The 22583-nt window shown below is 32.8% G+C and overlaps 1 protein-coding gene, 1 long non-coding RNA gene and 1 pseudogene across 4 annotated transcripts; 2 read left to right on the top strand and 1 right to left on the bottom strand.

Annotated features, from left to right (window-relative positions):
* Positions 1-4334: 4334 nt before the first annotated feature.
* LOC7476920 (rho-N domain-containing protein 1, chloroplastic-like) lies at positions 4335-8776 on the top strand (annotated as a pseudogene).
* A 20-nt stretch (positions 8777-8796) lies between these two features.
* LOC7476921 (putative E3 ubiquitin-protein ligase XBAT34) lies at positions 8797-19216 on the top strand. Of its 3 annotated transcripts, none has more exons than XM_002306818.4 (9): positions 8800-9967; positions 10226-10340; positions 10516-10596; positions 10700-10788; positions 10896-10987; positions 11230-11311; positions 12171-12273; positions 12535-12620; positions 18006-19216. In XM_002306818.4, the coding sequence occupies exons 1-9, from the start codon at positions 9845-9847 to the stop codon at positions 18732-18734; spliced, it is 1500 nt and encodes a 499-aa protein (XP_002306854.3). In that variant the 5' UTR covers positions 8800-9844; the 3' UTR covers positions 18735-19216. The 3 variants fall into 3 exon arrangements, with proteins under 3 accessions (XP_024457352.1, XP_002306854.3, XP_052308910.1); XM_052452950.1 differs by having other exon boundaries at positions 9856-9967; positions 10446-10596; XM_024601584.2 differs by lacking the exons at positions 10896-10987; positions 12171-12273 and having other exon boundaries at positions 8797-9967.
* On the bottom strand, positions 13271-17070 carry LOC112327589 (uncharacterized). Its single transcript, XR_002981918.2, has 3 exons — positions 16663-17070; positions 15159-15217; positions 13271-13480 (listed from the first exon to the last, which is right to left on the bottom strand). It is a non-coding gene; the product is annotated as an uncharacterized LOC112327589 (long non-coding RNA).
* Positions 19217-22583: the final 3367 nt, after the last annotated feature.

A 22583-nucleotide genomic window follows, 5' to 3' on the forward strand; every position in this document is an offset into this window, starting at 1 on the left:
TATATCAAAATTATCTAAAAATATTAATTTAACGTTTTTTCACATAAAAAATAATTTAAAAAGAACGTGTTTTCATATGTGTTTGGTATTATACATAATGTTTTTATTTTTAAAAGTGTTTTTTAAATGAAAATATATTAAAATAATATTTTTTTATTTTTTAAAATTTTAATATTCATATATCAAAATCATTTAAAAATATTAATTTAAATTTTTTTTACATGACAATTATTTTTAATGCTGCAATGAAAAAAAAACACTCATTCCATCAAATATCCATTGGCAGGCAAACTGTGAAATCCTTTTGGAGTTTCTGACGTCCAATTGAAGTTTTGAAAGTCTGGTTATGATTGTTTTTCAAAGTGCTTTTATTTAAAAATACATCAAAATAATATATTTTTATTTTTTAAAAATTATTTTTGATATCAGCATATCAAAATGATCTGAAAACACAAAAAAAATATTAATTTGAAGCAAAGAAAAAAATAAAATAAAATTTAATTTTTTTCAAAAACGCTTTTAAAACACAAAAATAAAGAGAAACTTGAGTTTTACAACTAAAGAATGAAAAAAAAATAAGTGCCCACAATTTAATAAGCTTCTTAAGCACTATTCCGTATTGCATTTTAAAAAGGAGTAGGTAAAGTTTAATTTTGTTTATTTGATATTTTTTATATTTTTAAATTGCATTGAAATGCTGATATTAAAAGTATTTTTTTAAAAAAAATTATTTTAATACATTTTCGAGTAAAAAATAATTATTAACATATTTTCAAACACCTCTTAACGGGTGTTTAGTGCTATTGATGGAAATTATTTTGGAAAATTTTGAATTATTTTGATGTACTAATATAAAAAATAAATTTATAAAAAATAAAAAACTATTATTTTTATATATTAAAAAAAAACTTTAAAAAATAATTTTTAATATTTTCCCAAACACCACTTAATAAAGACTAGTTACATGACCCGCGCGATGCCACATGTCAATTTTTTTGTATAAAAAATATTAAAAAAAGCTAAGATCTAAAAGTATTAGGGTTTTTTTGCAAGGCTATATTCAAGAGTTTTAGGTTTGACTACAACGCCTAATCCAAGAGTAATATTTATAATAACATTAAAATTGAAAGATCCAAGTTTAAGTGGGTCTGGCTGCAATACCAAACTCAATAGTCTTGGATATAAGTTTGGCTGCAAGGTTGTGTCATAAAAGTATGATACTTAAATAGATTAATTAAAAAGAAAAAAATAAAGAAAAAAAACCAACATTAAGAAAAAAAAAACTAATGAAGAAAAAGAAAAAAAATCTGAATTAACTGGGTTAATCTGTCAAACCTGAGATCCGTGTCGTGAAAGTCTGATAACTAAATAGAACAAAAATTAATATTAACAAACTAAATAAAAGAAAGTTAATTAAAAAGAAAAAAAAAGGCATCAACTTTTTCACCGTCGACTGAACTGTGCAGTTCACAGTGAAAGGCATAAAAAGAAAGAAAGAAAAAACTAAAGGCATCAGTCTTTTCACCGTGGACTGCATACAATATTAAAAGATGAAAATCGAAAGAACAAAACTAATGAGAAAAAAGAAAAACAATCTGAATCAACTGGGTTAACCTGTCAAACCTGGGATCCGTGTCATGAAAGTCTAATAATTAAACAGAAAAAATTTAATATTAAGAAACTAAATTAAAAGAATAATTACAAAAGAAGAAAAAAAGACAAAAAAAAAAAAAAAAAACTAAAGGCATCAGCCTTTTCACTGTAGACTGTACTGTGCAGTCCACAGTAAAAGGCTTAAAAAAAACAAAACAAAGGCATACGCCACGGGTTATTTTTTTTCCTTGCATAAAAAATATCAAAAAATGCTAAGATCTAAGAGTGTTATGTCTTTCTAAAGATATACCCAAAAGTCTTTTGGTCTAGCTGCAACACTTGACCCAAGAGTAATATTTATAATAATATTAAACTTACATGACCCAGGTTTAAGTGAGTCTGGTTGCAACACCAGACCCAGGAGCCTTGGATGTAGGTCTGGCTGCAAGGTCGTGTCATAAAAGTGTGATAATTAAATAGATTAATTAAAAAGAAAAAAACAAGAAAAAAATTCAACGGGAAGAAAAAAACTAATGAAGAAAAAGAAAAAGAAATCTGAATTAACTGGGTTAACCCTTCAAACCAGGTTAACCCGTCAAACCTTAGATTCGTGTCATGAAAGTTTGATAACTAAATAGAAAAAAAAAATTGACGGGTTAACCCATAATTAACTGGGTTAGCATGTCAAGCTCGAGATACGTGTCATGAAAGTCTGATAATTAAATAAAAAGAAATTTAACATTAACAAACTAAACTAAATGAAAAAAATTAATTAAAAAGAAAAAAGCGAAAAAAATAAAATTCTGGGACTCGTCAAACCAGGTTAACCCGTCAAACTCGGGATCCGTATCATGAAAGTATGATAACTAAATTAAAAAAATTTACCATTAACAAACTAAATTAAACAAAAAAATTCATTAAAAGAAAAAAATACAAAAAAAAAGCAAAAAAAAAAACCCCATAAAGGCATAAAAAACAAAAAAAAAATAATAAATAAAAACAGAAAAAAAATGAAAAAGAGTGTATATATATATATAATTATAATTATAATAATTATTATATATAAGTATAATTAAAAGGCGTGGGGAAGCTACAGTGCTTTCTCCACGCCTTTTAGTATATTGTTAACTAGTTACATGCCCCGCGCGATACCGCAGGTCAATTATTTTTTGCATTTAAAAAAAACTAAGATCTAAAAGTGTTAGATTTTTTGCAAAGTTATACCTAAGAGTTTTAGGTTTGGTTGCAACACCTGACCCAAGAGTAATATTTATAATATTAATAATAACATTAAACTTGGGTTAACCCTTAGCATAAAAGTGTACGAACTGCAATACCAGACCCAATAGCATTGGACGTGGGTCTGGCTGCAATGTCATGTCATAAAAGTGTGATAATTAAATAGATTAGTTAAAAAGAAAAAAACAAAGAAAAAAAACCAACAGGAAGAAAAAAATTAATGAAGAAAAAGGAAAAAAATATGAATTAACCGGGTTAACCCTTCAAACCAGGTTAACCCGTCATACCTTGAATTCGCATCGTGAAAGTTTGATAATTAAAAAGGAAAAAACAAATTAAGGGGTTAACCTAGAATTAACTAGGCTAACTCGTCAAACCAGGTTAGCCTGTCAAATCCGGAATCCGTGTCATGAAAGTTTGATAACTAAATAGAAAAAAATTTAACATTAACAATTTAAATCAAACAAAAAAAATTAATTAAAAATAAAAAAAAACAAAAGGCATCAGTCTTTTCACTGTGGACTGCACTGTGCAGTCCACAGTCAAAGACATAAAAACAACAAAAAAACAAAAAGAAAAACTAAAGGCATCAGTCGAGAACTACTTAGAAAAAAATTTACTATTAATAAACTAAATTAATTTAAAAAAATAAAAGAAAAAAAAACCTCTAAGAAGAAAAAAAACTAAATAGAAGAAATTTAACATTAACAAACTAAACTAAAAGAAAAAAATAATTACAAAGAAAAAAAAAGTAAAAAAAAAATTACAGGTTAACTTGTCAAATTAGGTTAACCCGTTAAACCTGGGATCCGTGTCATGAATGTTTGGTAACTAAATAAAAAAAAGTGGAAATTAACAAACTGAACTAAACAAAAAAAATTAATGAAAAAGAAAAAAAATCCGGGTAAACTCGTTAAATCATGTTAACCCGTTAAACCCAGGATCTGTTTCATGAAAGTCTGATAACTAAATAAAAAAAATTTAACATTAACAAACTAAATTAAACAAAAAAAATTTATGAAAATAAAAAAACAAAAAAAAATTGACGGGTCAACCCATAATTAACTGGGTTCACCCGTGAAACCAGGTTAACTCGTGAAACTCAGGATATGTGTCATGAAAGTCTGATAACTAAATAGAAAAAAAATTAATATTAACAAACTAAATTAAACGAAAAAAATTAATTAAAAAGCAAAAAAAAAATATTATAGGTTAACTTGTCAAACCAGGTTAACCCGTTAAATTTGAAAAACTTGTCATTAAAGTCTGATAACTAAATAAAAAAAAATTAACATTAATAAACTAAATTAAACAAAAAAAATTTGTTAAAAGAAAAAAAACAAAAAAAAAAGCAAAAAAAAAATCCTGAAAAATATAAAAAAAACTTAAAAAAAAATAAATTTAAAACATCAATTTTTACTCCATAATAAAACACTGATACTTCTAGTAAATGTTACAATTACAATATTTCAGCAGTTAAAACCTGCCATTTACTCCCTAGGGTTCAAAACTTCTGACGGTGTGCGGTTGGATTTGGGCCTTTGGGTTGCTCTGACTCTGCTGAACATGGCAGAAAGAAGGGCTGAGCCCCCGGATAAATCGCAACTTGGCTGGAACAAAAGCCTCCATAGCAACCGATCCGTCTCCGAAGTAGACACTAAACCCGACACTTTGCCGCCTGCAGTATTATATGACAGCAAGCCAAGCCATGTCCGCACCCACAATAACCCCTAAAGAAACAGCTTAATGCCGAGAAACTCCTTTATCAATGGCTACATAAACAAAACAGCAGAGAAAAATGTAAAGAAGACACGGAAAAGAGAAAGTAAAATGCAAGAGCGGTACTGTTAGGCCAACAGCTCTCAACTAGTTCGTACAATGTCACAAGCAGCCCATCTTGTTACTAAGAACCTGGCTGGTACTCGGTTTATTTTGTTTCTCACTCCCTTTTACCATTCCTTTCCTGCTTCAAGTTCATTAGCCCCTGTTTGGTTTCCGTGAAAACGAAAGAAAACTTGGTTTGGCCGAAATGGGTGTTTGAAGAACCTGTTTCACAGTTATCTTTTCGTTTTCTTCATTTCGTCAGCTAGGGTTTTCGTTGGCACGCGCTTTTGCATCTTTGTTTTGAAAGCTGTTGCTAGTAAAGATTGCTGCTCACCATGTTTTTGATAGAATGACTTTTAGATCTAACAAGTAAGGAGAGGGCTTCTTTGTTGCTCCTAGCTTGTTTTAACTACTGGGTTTCTTTTTCTTTTTTTTATCTCAAAACTGACTATTTACCTTTTTAAGTCGCTCTGTTGTTTCAGTTGTTTGCTTGTGTTTGGCTGGTTGGCTTTCTGGTAACCCCTTAACATGCCACTTTTTGCTAGCTTTTTTTTTAATAGCATTGTATAGGATCTTGAGTCTAGGTATTTGACGCCGATTGTTTGACATTGAAATGGTCTCTTGTATATGTTATGGTGGCTTTAATTTTTGAAAAAACTATTTGCTAGCGACTTCTTAACTTTTATATGCTCCATAGTTTTCGACAAAGATATTGTCCCATAAGTTTCGTGTAACTTTCAGCATCATCAGGCACAATGCCATACCTTGCCCAGTTGCAAGGTCTTCCACGTGCACTGCAAGGTTACTTTTAGGAAACAAAAGGTTCGCTTTTCAGTAGCACTGTAGGAAATGTGATATGAAGTTTGGTGGAGAATTTTTCTGGCCAGTATGTTTCTAAGGGCCAGGTTACTTAGGGTGTTCTTTATATGGATACTTCATATGAGACCACGATTAATGTGTCCCAATTTTGCATTTGATGACATGTGCATATGATGAAAACCACACTCGTGATGGCAGAGCTGGAGTTTGAAATGTTTATGGTGTTGATGAGGTTAACTATGACGAGGTCCAAGTAGTTGGTTGGTGGTGAGTGGTGACTCCCTGGCTGCTTGTGGCTGTATTAGAGTTATAATCAAAGTACTGCTCGTTTGATGTGAAGAAAGTTATGTCCAGATGTTCTGGATGGGAATAAACACGTTTAACATTCCGTACCTTTTGTACTATTGCTCAAAATTGTATAACTTTAATAGATATAAGAATGCCTGGTCTGCCCTTTTTATTTTGGTACAAGTAACATGTTTGAATACCGCTTTGTTCTTTCATTTGCTAGGAGGTTGATGGGAAGACACTTTTATGTCCGTTGTGCCGGTTTCATTCCAGCTCCTTGTTTGATTTTTGAGAGGATAGATGTTGGGCTGGTGGTGCATTAGTGTGAATCTTTGTGGGTAGATGAGTTGTCTGGTGGCTGACTGTTACAGTGCATGAGAAACTATTATGTTCCTGATTGGTTTTCATAGAAATACTCCTGCTTTCGAAAGTAGTCTCTCATCATCATAAACGCGTTATTATTCAAGGTGCTAAGAAAGGCAAAAATTCCATAATTCATGGAACCAAAAAATTGTGCTGGGTGATGCTGGAAGCACTTGGGAAAATTTGTATGCATAAACATTTAAGTTAGTCACTGTCAAAAGCGAGTATTATTTGTTGACTTCTCATAGCATCAATTTCATTATTAAAATCAAGATCCTCATCACATCTATAATTTCCTAAACTGTACTACTAATTTTCCTTGTTTGTACGGATCTGTGCCATTTGTAGGTTATGGATCATCAGAAGGCAGGTGTCTCCTCTGCTCAGGAATTTATGGTAGAGCAGTTCTTGTATCTCCTTGTTCTTCACATTGTGTCCGCTATAATCATTCACAGGCCCAGTTTGGAAAGATGAAATGTTCTTTCAGGGCTTCATACATTGTGTGCAAAAGTTCTGGTGGTCACAGGAGAAACCCAGACTTTTCTAGGCAAAACAAACAGGTTTCACGAAACAGGAACAGGCAAAATGAAAAGAGGAGCGGCTTTGAAAACCTTGATGAATCTGATTTGTTAACATCAAAGAACGGGTCACTACTCTCCTTCTCCGGTACCCCAAAGTTCCAAGCCACTGCTGCCCCTGGGCCTAGAGAGTAGGAGATTGTTGAGCTATTTAGGAAGGTACAGGCTCAACTGCGTGAAAGAGCTGCAGCCAAAGAAGACAAAAAGTTTGAAGCTTCCCAGGGAAAAGGTAGAGAGAGCGAAACTGTGGATTCCCTCCTTAAGCTACTTCGGAAACACTCAACTGAGCAAGGTAAGAAAAAAACCAGCAATGTCAGCAGTGGAAACTTCAATCTGGACCAGCCAGAGAATGGAGCATACAAGAAAGCTAAAGGCACAAGCTCCTTTAACTCAAGTAAGAAAGAAAGGAACGACGCCCTAGAGCCCAACACCTCTTTTACCAAGCCACCAGCGAAATTCCGACGGAAATCTCCAGTACCTCAAGTGAAATTCCAGCCCATTTATTCAAGTGAGGATCTTGTTAATTCTACATCTCATTTAAATTTAAATGGTGAGAAAAGGAATCAGTTTGAGATACTCCCAGACACCACCGAGGAGCTTGAATTGGACCCAGAAATAGAGCCAGAGGAGGAGCCCGAGTTGGATTCAGAGCAAGAGCCAGAGTCTGCTTTCCCTGGTGGGGATATGTTTGATGAGCTTTCTGTAGGTGAATCTTCAGATATTGAAAATGTTGATGAGGGTGGCGAAAAACATCAGCAAATTGAATACGAAGTTTTGAGTTCATTAAAGCTGCCCGAGCTGAGGGTGCTTGCAAAGTCTCAGGGGGTGAAAGGGTTTTCTAAGATGAAAAAAGGAGAGCTGGTGGAATTGCTGAGTGGTAGTTCAGTGTGATCAGTGATACGGGAAAAAAAAAAAAGACGAAACAATAACACAAATTTAGGTAAATTTCCTTTTGTTTCCTTGTCCTCTGTTTTTGACTTCATGCAGAGTAATATTTAGCTCTTCAAATCCCTCCATAATGCGTTCAACTATCAGAGATGAGGAGGGTTTTTCTTTTTGTTTTTTGGAAAGTGTTTTTAAAAAAATTAATTTTTTTTATATTTTTTAATATGTTAATGGTAAAATTTAAATTTAAAAAATATAAAATTATTATTTTAATTTATTTTTAAATAAAAAATATTTTAAAAAACATTTTTAAAACCAACTTCTTTTTTTATTACATGAAACTTGCCTTTCTTTTTTATTACATGAAAACCTGCTTTATGAAATAGCTATCGCTGCGTACAAACATTCTCTGTTCAAGACCTCGAGGGAGGCCAAAAAAATGGAAGAAGCACGTTAATGACTCTTGCTGTGGCCGTTAATATGCATCTACATTATTTGAATTAAAATATGAATGAAAAACTTTAAAATAAATTAATTTTAGATTATTTGAATTAAATTTAAAATAAATTAATTTTTTAAAATGAAAATATCCACACTCCATTTTTTTTTTATTGTTGATCGTATATATTACCTACTTTGCTAAAATAAATTGGGGTTTGACGCGCCCCCCCCCCCCCCCCCCCCCTCACTTTTTATATAAGTAGGAAAGACCCTCCGTTTTTTAGCTTTTTTTTAATATAATTTATTTCAATTTATTTTTTTTATAATGTTATCGTGCCTCAAAAAAATATTTTAATATTTAATTAATGTTTAATTTTTTAAGTGCTTATATCAATTGAATTTTTTTTTCAATTTCATTCTTAATATTTTATGGATTTTGAATTCATCTTTGCAATTTATTTTAGTTTGTTTTATATAAGGTTATCATAATTTCAAATAAATGTTCAAGTACTTTGTTAGAGCTTAATTTTGCAATTTTTTATTTTTGTTATCATGTCATTATGTAAAAAATAATTAAAAATAAAATATTACACCTAGTAGAGTTCATGATCAAGATTACATTTTTGACGGATTAAACCACTAAACCACGCTTTTTATTTGTTACTCAGGTTGTCTTTGGACTTGCCATGTCAATTGGAACATGTTGGAATAGCTTTTACATGGGTTTATTTTAAAGTCAGGTTAGGTAAAGAATTTGGTTGAGAAGTTTCAAGGTTGACCCGTTCAGTCATAACCCTTTTTTCCTTTTTTTTTACATTTCATCTTTCATTTTTTTTTTGAATGAATATTTTTTGTTTTTCAATGTCATTCTTTATGGCTGATTTTAAATATATATGTTTATAATTTGTTTTAGTTTGATTTTTATAAGGTTGCTACAGTTTCATAATATTTTATTAGTATTTAATTTTATGAGTATCAATTTTTATTATTATAATATTGAATAAAAGATAATTTGAAAAGAAAAATCAAATTTGTTAAACTCAATGAAATTCATGATACAAGTATTAAACCGAATGAATATTCTCTCAATATTAAAATAAAAAAGACATTCATTTTATTTTATTTTAAAACCAAACTATATTTTATACTAATCACTTATATTTTTGTTTTATAATGTTAAGCTATTGAATCATATCAAAATAAATCTCATATAAATTAATTTTAAATTGAATGTGTTTGTTTTTGAGGTAATTTTTGTGGTTGTGGTTTGAAAAAAATAAATTTTAAAAAAGTATGGTTAGCTGGATTTAGATACGTGTTTGGTAAAAATTATGGTTGAAATTTATGTACAGTAAAAAACATATATAAAATGTTTGGTAATTGTATTTGAAAATGTGGTTATAATTGTTTTTTGAAGTGTTTTTTACTTGAAAATATATCAAAATAATATTTTTTTATTTTTTAAAAATTATTTTTGATACCCACGTATAAAATGATTTGAAAACACAAAAAAATATTAATATAAAGTAAAAAAAATTAAAAAAATTAATTTTTTTTTAAAAAACTTTGAAAACGAAAAAATAACAGAATTTAAGGAATTTTAAACTAACAAAAAAGCCAGCGGACAACATACGCAGCCTTCGTGGAAACTTTTAAACTTTTTGATCCTACCGGTGTTAACTGTCAATTAACTATGACCCCAATCCTTCGTTGCTAAGTTTTCTCCCTCTCTATAATTTACATTTCCTTTGCTTCTTAATCACCTTCTTGTATAAACTCTCTTCAATTTTGTTTCCTTTCTCTTCTCCAAAATCATGGGCCAAAGTCTTGATTCAATGACGCAAAAACAATCCAAAGACGAACTTCTGTATCAGCTGGCTATTGCCGGAAATGTGGACGCCGTTAAAGCTCTTTGTAGTGAAGGGGCTATCCTTGAGGTAAATAAAAATCACGAACCATATACTTCTTACTACTTAATATAATACTGACCCTTCTCTACTTTTTCCATATCATGTTGATTCTGACGCTAAAGCTACAAACTTGTTATGTTGTTAAAGCTTTACCTTCACTTGCTGCAACTTATACAAAAAAATCTACTATTTTTTGGATGAATTATGCACAAAATTGCTGTGAGTATGGTTTTGGTTTTGTCTAGATAGAGAAAGTTGGTATCTTAGTTTGACTTTTGGGTGCAGTGGATTGACAGAGATGGAAAGACCCCTCTTATAGTGGCTTGTATGGATTCTGGATTGTATAATGTCGCCAAAGTTTTGATTGAAATGGGAGCCAATGTCAATGCTTATCGTCCAGGTAAGTTTCTGCAACCAGAAAGTTTTTTTTTCGTGCTATTTCCTACTAGTCAGATATATATTGTGTGAATTAGTCAAATGTTTACTTCACATTTGTAATTGTTAGTCATTTATGAAGTTGAAAGTTTTGTGCTTCGTAAATAAGAATGATGCAAAAGTGCATTTGTTATTGGCAGGGCGTCATGCGGGTACCCCTTTACATCATGCGGTGAAAAGAGGCCTGGAGCAGACTGTTAAGTTACTTCTCTCAAGTGGAGGTGAGTCTGAGTCATAAGTAGTGGAGAGGCACAAGTTTGTTAGCACAGCGCTGCGTGTTTGCTTCCAGTTTTATGGATTCTGGTTCTTTCTTCAATATTTCAGCGAATGCTTTAGTGAGAAATGATGATTGTCAAACTGCACTTGATGTTGCTAGAATAAAGGGGAATATAAATATTGTGCGCACTATTGAGGTAAGCTTGAAAAGAATGCAGGTTTTAATTTATTAACTCGCCTCCATACATACTGAAAGATGGTTTAATTGCATAACTTTTATATTCACCTTTTTTTGTTTTTTTAGAGTCACATTTGCTATTTCACTGGCTGGCTGCGGGAGTTTTATGGTCCAGGATTTCTCAGAGCATTCGCTCCTCAATTTTTATCAAGAAAAATGTCTGTATAACGTCGAGTTACTTTGTTAATTCATTTATCTCATGCCTTTCCCTTGTAATTGCTTCTCATTTGGTACAGTGCTGTTTATTTTATCATATGGCGGCATTACTGGAGTTTCTGTGATGCTAATTAGATTGTCGATATGATTTCCACCTCTTCTTTGAAGGCCTGGATAGTGTTATTTTTATTTTTACTTGCCAACATATCAGGTTAATTTTCTGACCAAGGCTTATCACTTGCAGCTGGGCTGCTGTTATACCACAAGGTTCCAGCAATCCCATGACGCCCAAGAAGCTGGAGCTTGTGATATATCCTTCTTCCCAGGTATGGTGACCTTAACTATTTATACTGTTTGCTTATGATCTAGATGTCTATAGTGAACATCTGTTGTATTCCTATGTTTGCCTATGAGAATTATTACTCAAAATGTTTTTAATACCAAGTTGATAATATGGCCTACCCATCTCTGTACTTCAGTCTTACTTTAAGAAGAGTTGTTTATATAGAAGGCATATTCAATGTTATTTAAGATATCCCTCGACTTCATTTTCTAATTCTTGGGCTCAGTTTTAGCAATTGTTTAGGCAGTGGTCTCTTTTCTAAGGAGCCAGGTAGCTCCCTGGGGTCATTGTACCATACTACGTGTGCCTGAGATCGTAGTTTCCATTACTACTTGAACCCACACCCTAAAGTTCACTAGTTCACATGATAATTGAGGTTAATGGATTGACCCCCTCGAACCCTGTTAAATGACCTATTGTGAAAGATATTAAATGAGATATTCCTCTGAAAGGATGATGGTTTTCAAAAACCTCATAATTGTGCCATGAATTTTGTTTGTTGTTGATGGATATTGGTAGTACATATGTGTCAAAAAAGATATCTAGGTACCGTTTTCTTGTGGTTCTTTGGAATCATCGACCAACAATGGCATCTTTTTGTTTATGATATGTCTCCTTTTGGGCATAAAATCAACCAGAATTGGTTTCCCCACCAATGTAGCAGCCACTTACATTGACTGCAATCTGGCAAGTCTAAATTCCATTCTAATACCCTTTCTGGGAAAATGCTGAAAACACATGAAATTTGTAGCTTCACGATTAGAGTTCTCTGTTTTATTCATATTTGCATAAGCTGTCCTTATTTTCTAAACCTTTAAACATCACCACTGCTGAATCAACAGGATGTACAACCTCGTACAGTTATTGCTCTTTGGAATGCTGAAATTGAGGAACCTAACTTCAATAGACCAGATCCTGAGCTTACTATTTTTGACCAGTCAACTAGTAAGTCATATTCATGATTGTTGGTGGTGGCTATTATTTTTTTTATTGTTCATAGAATCTTGCCATAGATGTGCATGCCTTCGAGTGTCACCTATGATATAGAAGTCTTGACAGTTTATGAATATGTGAACAGCAGATAAATATTCCATTTAATATTCATAGTTTCCTAGTGTGTTTGTAGAACACTATTTACCTCACTTGTTATGTTTCCATTGTACTAGCTAAACTGAAGTGCTTTCTGTGGTTATTGCATTCTTCCAGAAACTCAATACAAACTTGCATCTGCCAATGAGGGTGATAAACAGCAGCTTCACTGGTTATATGATGCATGCAGCGGAATTCCCCAGGTATGTTGGTTTTAGCTTTTGCAATGTTTATTTTTGTAGCCTAAATTCGCATGTATTAAATGAACTGTGTATCTTTGGAATCTTTTTATATAGATGATTACAGAATTCAGAAAACAGGTGCTCTCATTTTAGAAGTATGTATAGTCATTAAAATGTAACCTCTTTACTATTTTTTATGAGAATGATACTATTATATCTTCTTGAACACTGATCTAAATTATGGAGACTTTGTCTGTATAATACAGGCACAAAATTAAGAATTTCAGTGTTTTCTAACAGAGAGTAGTAAATCAAAAGTGAAAATTGACAGCCCGAGATTTTACAATCCTTTGAGTCTGAAACTCAATGAAAAACAGGGATTTTCCTTTTCTACAATTCAAATTTCATAATCTATAATAACATGGTTATACTCCCTTTAAGGTTATTTAAATCTTTATCAAAATTTTGGTAGTCTTCCCTAAAATAGGATATTCCCAAGTGTCGACATATGCAATCACACACACACAACAATACTTAATTCTTGATGTAACCATTCTGAATCATATCTCATCATCAAAACTTCATCTCAACCATAATTCTCATCATCCTTCAAGCATAAATGTTCTTTTAACACTAAAGATATTTGCAAATGAAATAAGGACATCTACACCTTAAAAATTATAATCATCAACAATTAATAAAACTTAAGTTAACTTTTACATATACTAAAAGAAACATTTAGATTACATGCCACAAAAAATATAAATTCTATTATTTACAATCCAAAAAACATAAGAAATCACAATGTTCATAATCACTACCTAAAACTACTGAAGGAATCACAATAACGAGTTATTGCTCCTGGCATGTCTGAGATGAACCTGAAACGAACAACTAACATTATAATGCTTTCAAATATTAACACAACATAAGGGTATATAGCATATTATCAGCATAATTCTTTAATCTCTTATTACAAGTTAGTCTATCAAATACCTCAACACAACAAGTAATCTATAGGATCATCATCTTTGAGGTTCGATTCAATTTCATTTTCAAACATCCTTCATGGACATCCATTCTCCAAAACATACCTTCTATAAAAGTCGCAATAGAAGTGTAATCCTTTAGACCTTACCAGAAAGTTTCTTACTTATACTCTTTTATTCTATAACATTATTCTTTATTCATACCATACGGAGATGAAGGTGAGTTCCCCTTTGGAAACCTCTATTATTCTCATTCCCATACGACTTTAGCCAATACTCCAATTATTTGACCATATTCATTAATCAAGTGATTTGTTTCCTAAAGCCATTTCAATCCATACCAAAACTACATTACTCATTCCTCTTTTAATTACAATTCATGTCCATATAAGTAATCATCCTTTAAACACTCTCTCTCCACCCTGAATCACCATTTACAATACATTTATACTTTTTTACGATCTTGAATCCTATTTTTCGATTGAATTAGGCTGTCATCCTAGCCTTTTCCCTTTCCGCATCGGGGGTCACATTAATAATCCATCAATTCACTTTGAGGTCATCATATCTATCTTTGTCTCGTTATATTTGAAATTATCTTAATAACCTTCAATTTCCCTATTTGGAATAGTCTAGACTTGTGCTATCTTCATGATCTAACATCTTTTTTCCATGTGATTGTTGTAATAGCTACCTTTAGGTTGTCCAGGACAACCTTCATCATGCTTCAATTTGATTCTTCCAATCATTCTTCAAACATAATAAGATTGACCATCAAAACAACTCGCATGAACCTTGCATTTGAACTATCAATATGCCAAAATCATTCGTTTCTTAATCTACTAAATCGTTATCATTCACATCATGCATGAAATATTCAAATATTACTCTTTGTTTCTACATCCTCTACTCCAGCATTATACCTCTTGAATTCATATATCCAACTCACTTTATACCTTTTCGAATGGCCATAATCCCCAAATCAAATTCATGATTATGTAACCATCATTATAATCTTTTTTTTAATAGCAGTCCCTACACTAGTAGTAGACTTTAAAAGAGTGAACATTAGTCACTATACAAGCATTCTGTGTACACATGTCCTTAATAGCGCTTACTTTATATCTTTCTTAATCATATTTCTAAGGAGATTTAACCTTCAACTTGAGGTTTAATAACAAAATCAATCCTAAACATCAGCAATGATATCCATTGATTCCCAACCATTCATCCATGGAAGTCAAATATTTTCTCAATCATCCATCAAGAAAACCAATTACCCTGGCCAACTCTTATGATTGCCAATAACTCCAGCCATCCCATGTGGATGCCAATTAATCTGGCAAAACTTTACGGTTGCTAACAATCTGGCCATCCCACACAGATGCTAATTAATCCGGCGAACCCTTATAGTTGCCAATAATTCAGTCATCCAACAAGTATGCCAATTAATCCTTCATTTGTGTCGCTACATTCTTATTTTTCCCTTGTACTTTCAATATTCACAATATATTCACACATTTAAAGAATTTGCAGTTATTAACAAACTTAAAACTCGCATAACACCTACCTGATATTTGTAGATTTAACTCCCTTCTTCCGAGGTTAATCATGTTCAGCATGCCTCTCCTAGAGCACATAATGTAAACTATCAGTACACTTTCTTATTTTTCAACTTTCCATTCATGTTTATTTACACATACACAATATATTTAAATCGTCGAGCAAAACATTTTTTTTTTATCCATTTCCATATATTTTTAGGTTCCCATTTCAACATATATTCATATCCACATGTTCATGCACAACACATTTATATTAAGAAACTTTGCATTCATATTCACGCATCCATTCAAAACATGTAACACTAAAATTTCCGTACCTTTTATCAACATGCACATTAAGTATTAACTTTGCCATATTTCATACCAATTGGTATCCATCATCTTTCATTTTCATATACACAAACCCAAGCATATTCTTTAGGTTTCAAGCTTTACGCTTGCATTTTACACACATTTAAGACATACTTTAATCCTATCATATTCAATATTTCAATTAAGCACATTTCAATTTTTTTTTTCTAACCTATCCATTTCAGCCACAAGGGTTTTCCCTCACTTATTGGAACATTTCTCCATCATTCCAAGATAAATTTTATTCACCCCCGTACTTCTTCAAAACCCTACATGAATCCTAATACAATTCCAATCAATAATATTAAAAATTTTCATTCCTTTCATCAAGGAATGTTTTGGCCAACAAAGGATTTCATCTCTTTAAATTTTCTTCTAATTCTTATCCACACATAATTTTCCAACATTCCTATGTTGCTTCTAGCACACTCCAAGCCAAAAACATCAAACAAATCTCATTTTTATATTTATGGAAATTTCAGCTACACATGATTTCTCAACCGTTTAAATTCTTACTTGTAATTTTAAACCAAAACTCATTTAACATCCATGTATTAGAACATATCATTCAATTAACACAAACCAAATCTAATTTCCTCACTACTTGGCCGAATCCTCTAGGTGCCAGTTTCATGGATTCTTTCTTCTTCTTTTTTAATTTTCTTCATAATTTTTTTTTCGAAGCAAATCTTATTTATGTATGTTGTACAACATTTAAACACAAGTTTTATACAAAATCATCACTTCTAATAACAAAATTTCTCATCCACCACCAAAAGGTAATTCGGCTAAAAGAGGGAATTTATCCCTTGAAACTTTTCCTTTATCTATTTTATGTTCAAGTCACATAATTTCATCTTTTAATCCTCAATAATAAACTAAAACACATCATTCATGCATTCTCATTCAAAGACCAATATTTCCTCCTAGGCTGATCTTTGAGCGAAGAAATTCCCTAGGTTTCCCTCTAATTGTCCTTATGATTTTCACTTACCCATTCATAGAGCATGCTCATCAACTTATTTCATAACTAATTTAACAACAAAAACCCATTTTACCATCACATTACAACAAACCTAACATTCATCACTTAGCCATTTCAATTCAAACTCAAATCAACTTAAAACTTCAAAAGAACAAGAAAAGAAAGTTCCTTACCTCTTGTTCACACGAAACCAATGAATTTTTTCCAAGCAATCCAAGCCTTTCTTCATAATTTCTTCATTCCACTCTCTAGAACTCAAGCTCTCTCTTTCTCTCTCATTAACCCTTACTTTTCTTCCTTTATTTCTGCTCTCCAAACCCTCTAGATCATGCTTTCTTTCCAATTACTTGATTTAATCACTCACAAACCCCCTTTCATGGAAGAATCTCTCCATTTTTTGCAAAGAAAATGGAGTTCTTCAAGCCATTTTTCCCATGGCTGTAACACCAGCTGCTGCTGGTTTTTAAAAGGAGATTTTTATGGCTTTTTGACAATTTTACCCCTCAAGAAGCTTCTAGATAGTTTTCATATATTTTACCTGGTTATCGGTACTTTTTCGCGCAGTCTTTCTACTAAATTTCTTCCCCGTCGTCTCACCAACTCCCCGGACCATTTTCTTATTTCAAAACTTATTTATTTTATATTTTTCTCATTTATTTATTTATCAAACTTATTACCTCCACGATAGCGTTGTCGATTTTTAACCGAAGCTTACACTAACATTTTTCGTACAATCCATCCTTAACTTTTATTCCTCATCACAACATTAATTTCTTGGAATTATTTTCTCATTCTCAGCATACATTTATTTTAAATTTTCATTATTTTTTTCTTCGTCGAAACTCGTTACCAGTTTAGCCAACGTTACGAATTTTGAATCGAAAATTCATAATTCTCAGATGAATTCCATCACAATTTTTAAGTTTATTCATGGAGATTATCCTCTCCATTTCGCATTACATTCCATGTTATTTATATCATTTATTTATTTCCTTCATTTTGAGTTTCCATTACTCGACAAGGTCTTGCTATCTTTGGTTCGATGTTTACACGAGGGTTTACAAAAACTGATCTAGATACTTAAATACTTCCCGTCAATTTTGATCCACTAGAAATTGCTTATTTTAGAAGGATAACAAGTAGAGTATACACATATCTAGAGCAGTGGAAGGGAGTGGATTCATGACCCGGGCACAATGGTGACCCTTTTTTAGATTTTGAAGCAAAAGGCTTGAGCTGTTTGTCAAGGAAGTGTTTTGACTTTCCATTTCAAGCTTTTAATCTTGAGTTGAGTTTGGTTGGTCTAGTTTGTTTCCTAATTTTTTGAGATGTTTTAGCAAATTATGGAGAACTTGGTGCACTAAAAGATTGGCTGTTGTGGATTGGTTTATGCAAAGTTCCTTATAGTCCAATTTACGTATTTTAAAAAATAAATGACTTTTGCTCCATTCTTGCTTCATTGTATGCCACTTGCCCCTGCAACAAAGACACCATTGTCAACATTCATAATTTTCAGGTTATGCTGCCACCAATGTATGGCAATCCTCCAACCACAGTTCCAGTGGTTGGTCATCATACTTCAGCAGAAGCTGTGGGATCGGCAATGGCAATAGGTGGTGGATCCATTCAGTCTACCACAGAGGACAATCCACTACATCCAAATACTCATCAGAGCTCTGAAGTAATTAATGCAAACGGCTGGGAAGACCCTGTGCGTGGTGATAGCCACAACAGGTGGGGCGTGACTGTTGCATCCACACATTCAGAAGCACGCAGCAGTGGATGGATGGGCGAGGCACCAAAGGAAGACCACAATGGATGCGCTGTGCCTAATATGGGGCCAAGTGGCAGTCAAGATCATGTACAAACCCGTTATGATATCCCCCCTGTTTCTGAAACTAGTGGTGGAAATACTGCATCAGTCCCATCAGCTCCATCAGCTCCACCAATTCCTGATGAGGAATTGGATGCTGGGCCTATCCATTATCCATCATTTGATTTTAGTCTACTGGACTTGTCCGTTCCAGCCATAGAGCTTGGAGCTTCTGTAACAAGTGATGTGAACAAGGGAGGTACTTCTTCTTCATGTATAATATGTTGGGAAGCTCCTGTTGAAGGTGCTTGCATTCCTTGCGGTCACATGGCTGGTTGTATGACTTGTTTGAGTGAGATCAAAGCTAAGAAAGGTGTTTGCCCGATTTGCCGATCCAATATAAACCAGGTTACAAGGCTTTATGCTGTCTGAAAAGTGGACCTGAGTAAAAAGGATCTGGCATTGATTTGTAAAAATGTTTGGTTTGATCTTTACATCTCTGATGTGTGAGCTTGTTCTAAATATTAATTACATTTAGACTAAAGGTGCAACTCAAAGATGCAACAAGGCACTTCTTGCTAATTGACAGTAACCTAAGTGCAGCATGGACTATGAATATCGAACTCTGCTTTGTGAGGTTTCCCTATGGATTATCTTTTGGCTACCCAACACAAGAAGTACACCGTGACAAGAAATCCAATGCTATCCGTGGCATCAAGGAGACCATCATATGTCACCTCACCTTGGAACTGAAGGGCATGGACGCTTAATCCCTACTTAATTCACAGGTTGGTTTTTTTGCATATTAGTCGTTATTTGTTTGGTAACTGAACATTCGTTGTAAATAAAGAATCGTGTTGTAAATGTTCTATGGAAAGTATACCAAATGATGGATCCATATTTTGTTTCTTCCAGTTTTCTAGCGCCATGTTTGGGTGGGGATGTAAGATAGGAAGGATGACTTGCAAGGAATTAAAGAGTTGAAATACGCAAGGAATTAAACAAGTGTCCTTTAATTCCTTCCTTGAGTATACATAAATCCATCGGCAGTATTTTCCTCCAGGATATCTTGAGTTGATGGAATCCCGCTTGTGATGGCTAGGAAATTGTGGACCATTCCAAAAACAAAGCCATGTGCTCCCTGCTTTAACCATGGATTGTGGTAATGCTATTGCACATAATAGCCTTTATGCACCTGACCCATTGCCTTAGCACCCCCCATTCCAACGTCAGGAACCCAACCCTTTTGTTTAGGGGTGAGCAAATCCGGTTCGGTTCGGTTTTGACCCGAAAAAAAAACCCAAACCGAAAAAAAAAAAAAAAAAAAGAGACCCGAAACCGAACCGGAACCGGCCCAAACCGGCCGGTTTCGGTCCGGTTTCGGTCCGGTTTTTTATCCAAAAAACCGGACAAACCTATAGGCTTATTTTGGGCTTATTTTGGGCTTTTTTATGGGCTTTGTAATGGGTTTCTAATGGATTTCTATTAGGCTTACAATTAATATTGATATTGTCTCATTTTCTTTGAAGATTCCAAATATATTTAATTTTTTTACCCCTAAATATTCATTTATATGAAATTATTAATGTCAATCTGTTCAATATATTTTTTAACTTACTAATATTTTTCTACTTCCGAAAAGTTTAAATAAATAACACGCACTCACAATCACACAACAATAAGTTTAAATCCAAATTACAAACCATTGCCTTCAAAGGGCTTAACAAAAAAACAACAAATAACATTACATTATCGTAAAACACTCCAAGCCACAAAAAATAAATCTTCATGTGCACATCGTCTCAATAAAAAAGCACTTCAAGAGCATTGCACTTTGATTCCTGAAATTCATAATCTAGAATTATAACATGATAAATTAAATCAGAAGATATAAAAATAAAAAAAGATATTTATACCATATGCATCACAATTTGTGAACTAATTATCATCCGTTGCTAAATGCAACTTTCCATCAAATTCTACAAAATAAAATATTAAACATGTTAGAATAAAAATATGTTAATTAATAAATCATAAAATAAAAGATGTAAGTTTTTAAGAAACATTACCTGATTCAAGGTTTTCGTAGGTTTCAAAATCATTCATCAAGGTTGTATTATCAACTGGAATTGGACCATGATGCAACCAATTTTGACAACAAATAAGTGCTTGAACTGTTGCTGGAGATAGAGAACTTCGAAATTGGTCGAGTATACGACCACCTGTGCTAAAGGCTGATTCGGAAGCCACTGTGGATATAGGAATAGCCAGAACATGTTGTGCAACTTTCGAAAGTATCTTATATTTTGAAGCATTAATCTTCCACCAACCCAAAATATCTAATTTATCATCATTAGGATCCTCACAACCATCGACCAAATACCTCTCAACCTCATTTCTATTTTCCACACTATCTTCCTCTAGCAAGTGCCTTTTGAACCGAGCTAAAGTGTTAACATCTATCTCCATGTCATCAATAGCATCATTAACATCTTGTTTATGCCTATTATCATCCACCACTTCATCGGCTTTCAAATAAAACTCATACAAGCTCACCAAATTATCTCTCACTTTTTTTGTTAGCAATTGTGCTTTGTCATGATCATACAACTCACCAAAACAAAATTTCACATATTTCAATTTAAGACGTGGATCCAAAACATTAGCAACATACAATAAATAATTCTGATTTGCTCCATAACCCCAATACTTCTCAAACTTACTCATCATGTTCATCGCCATTCCACTCAAAAGATTATCTCTACTTTTACACAATTGCATCAAGTTTGTATGCATGTAAATCAATTCATTGAAGAAAGAATTTGATGTAACATGCAATGAGCCAGAAAATTTCAATGTAACCATGTAAAAGATCTTTAAAAACTTCAGCAAAGTTCTAGCATTTTCCCAATCCTCCAAACTAGGTGGCCCTATGTTTTTTTTATTCCCCTTTGAATCAACCTCCAAAAAGTAACTCACATACCTAGGTTCACTTTGACCTAACCTCACAAACACCTTTTCAAACTTTTCAGCAGCTTCTAACATAAGATAAGTTGAATTCCATCGAGTTGCAACATCCAAACACAATGATTTCTTACACTCTATATGCAACTTTTCTGCACACTTCTTAAATGCAAGTAGCCTAGAGGGTGAAGATCTCACAAACCTAATTGCATTTCGAATCTTAACAACAGAAACATTCATCTCTTTCAAACCATCACATACAATCAGGTTTACAATGTGTGCACAACATCTAACATGCAAATGTTCATTTGACAATATATTAGTTGGCCAATCTTTCATCACATTCTTTAAATATGAAAGAGTAACATTATTAGAGCTTGCATTGTCTACTGTAACAGTTAAAAGTTTATCAATCCCCCAATCTAACAAACAATTCTCAATAACTTGACCAATTGTCTCACCCATATGATTGGAAACTTGACAAAAATTCAGAATTCTTTTATGCAAATTCCATTCATTATCAATCCAATGAGCCGTTAAGGACATATAGTTAATGTTTTGGATTGATGTCCATGTATCTGTTGTTAAGCATAATCGTTGACCCTTAAGAGCTCTCTTTAATCTTTCCTTCTCTTCAACATAAAGTTTCAAACAATCTCTCATAACAGTGAAACGAGAAGGAACGTCAAATCTAGGCTGCAAGGTCCTAGAAAATAATCTAAGTCCCTTACCCTCCACAAAATTAAAAGGCAACTCATCAATTATAACCATTTTCACTAGTGCCTTTCTGCATTCATCATAATCATAACCTATTGCCTTAAGAGTTCCCACACTTCGATCTCCTAATTCACCCCCTACTTTATTAGGTTCTAATACCAAAATTTTTTGCTTCTTATCAACCATAAAAGGAAACTTTTTGCATACTTTCAAATGACTCCACATATTACTTGTCCCATTAATAATAGTATGACATGCATAATCCTTTCCACAATAATTACATTCAGCTCTAGGGGTTGTAGGATCACCATCAAGTTTTGTAAAATGATCCCAAATTTGTGACTTTTTTTTATCATCAACATTTCTTTTCCTAGATGCAGGGACTTGAAGTTGTTTACCTTTACTATCCGTGGTGGATCCTGCAGTAGTTGATGCTGGCGCTGGGTTAGTGTTTGAAGATGGGGCATTGGTTGATGTTGGGGTAGTGCCAGTGGATGAAGCATTTTGATTTTGAAGGTTTTCCATCTGTAAATTACCAAATGCAAACATGTTCATTATCACTTGCACAATTCTTTTCAGCACTTAATAAACATAAAGATT

This window comes from Populus trichocarpa, chromosome 5 (genome assembly GCF_000002775.5).
Source record: "Populus trichocarpa isolate Nisqually-1 chromosome 5, P.trichocarpa_v4.1, whole genome shotgun sequence".
NCBI classification, from domain to species: Eukaryota; Viridiplantae; Streptophyta; class Magnoliopsida; order Malpighiales; family Salicaceae; genus Populus; species Populus trichocarpa.

What these genes read in the sequence shown, in the direction of transcription:
- LOC7476921 (XM_002306818.4), top strand. Translation starts at nt 9,845, where the DNA reads ATGGGCCAAAGTCTTGATTCAATGACGCAAAAACAATCCAAAGACGAA. An exon ending in TGTCAATGCTTATCGTCCAG is followed by an intron (nt 10,341 to 10,515) that starts GTAAGTTTCTGC and finishes TGTTATTGGCAG; the next exon opens with GGCGTCATGCGGGTACCCCT. An exon ending in TATTTTTGACCAGTCAACTA is followed by an intron (nt 12,274 to 12,534) that starts GTAAGTCATATT and finishes GCATTCTTCCAG; the next exon opens with AAACTCAATACAAACTTGCA.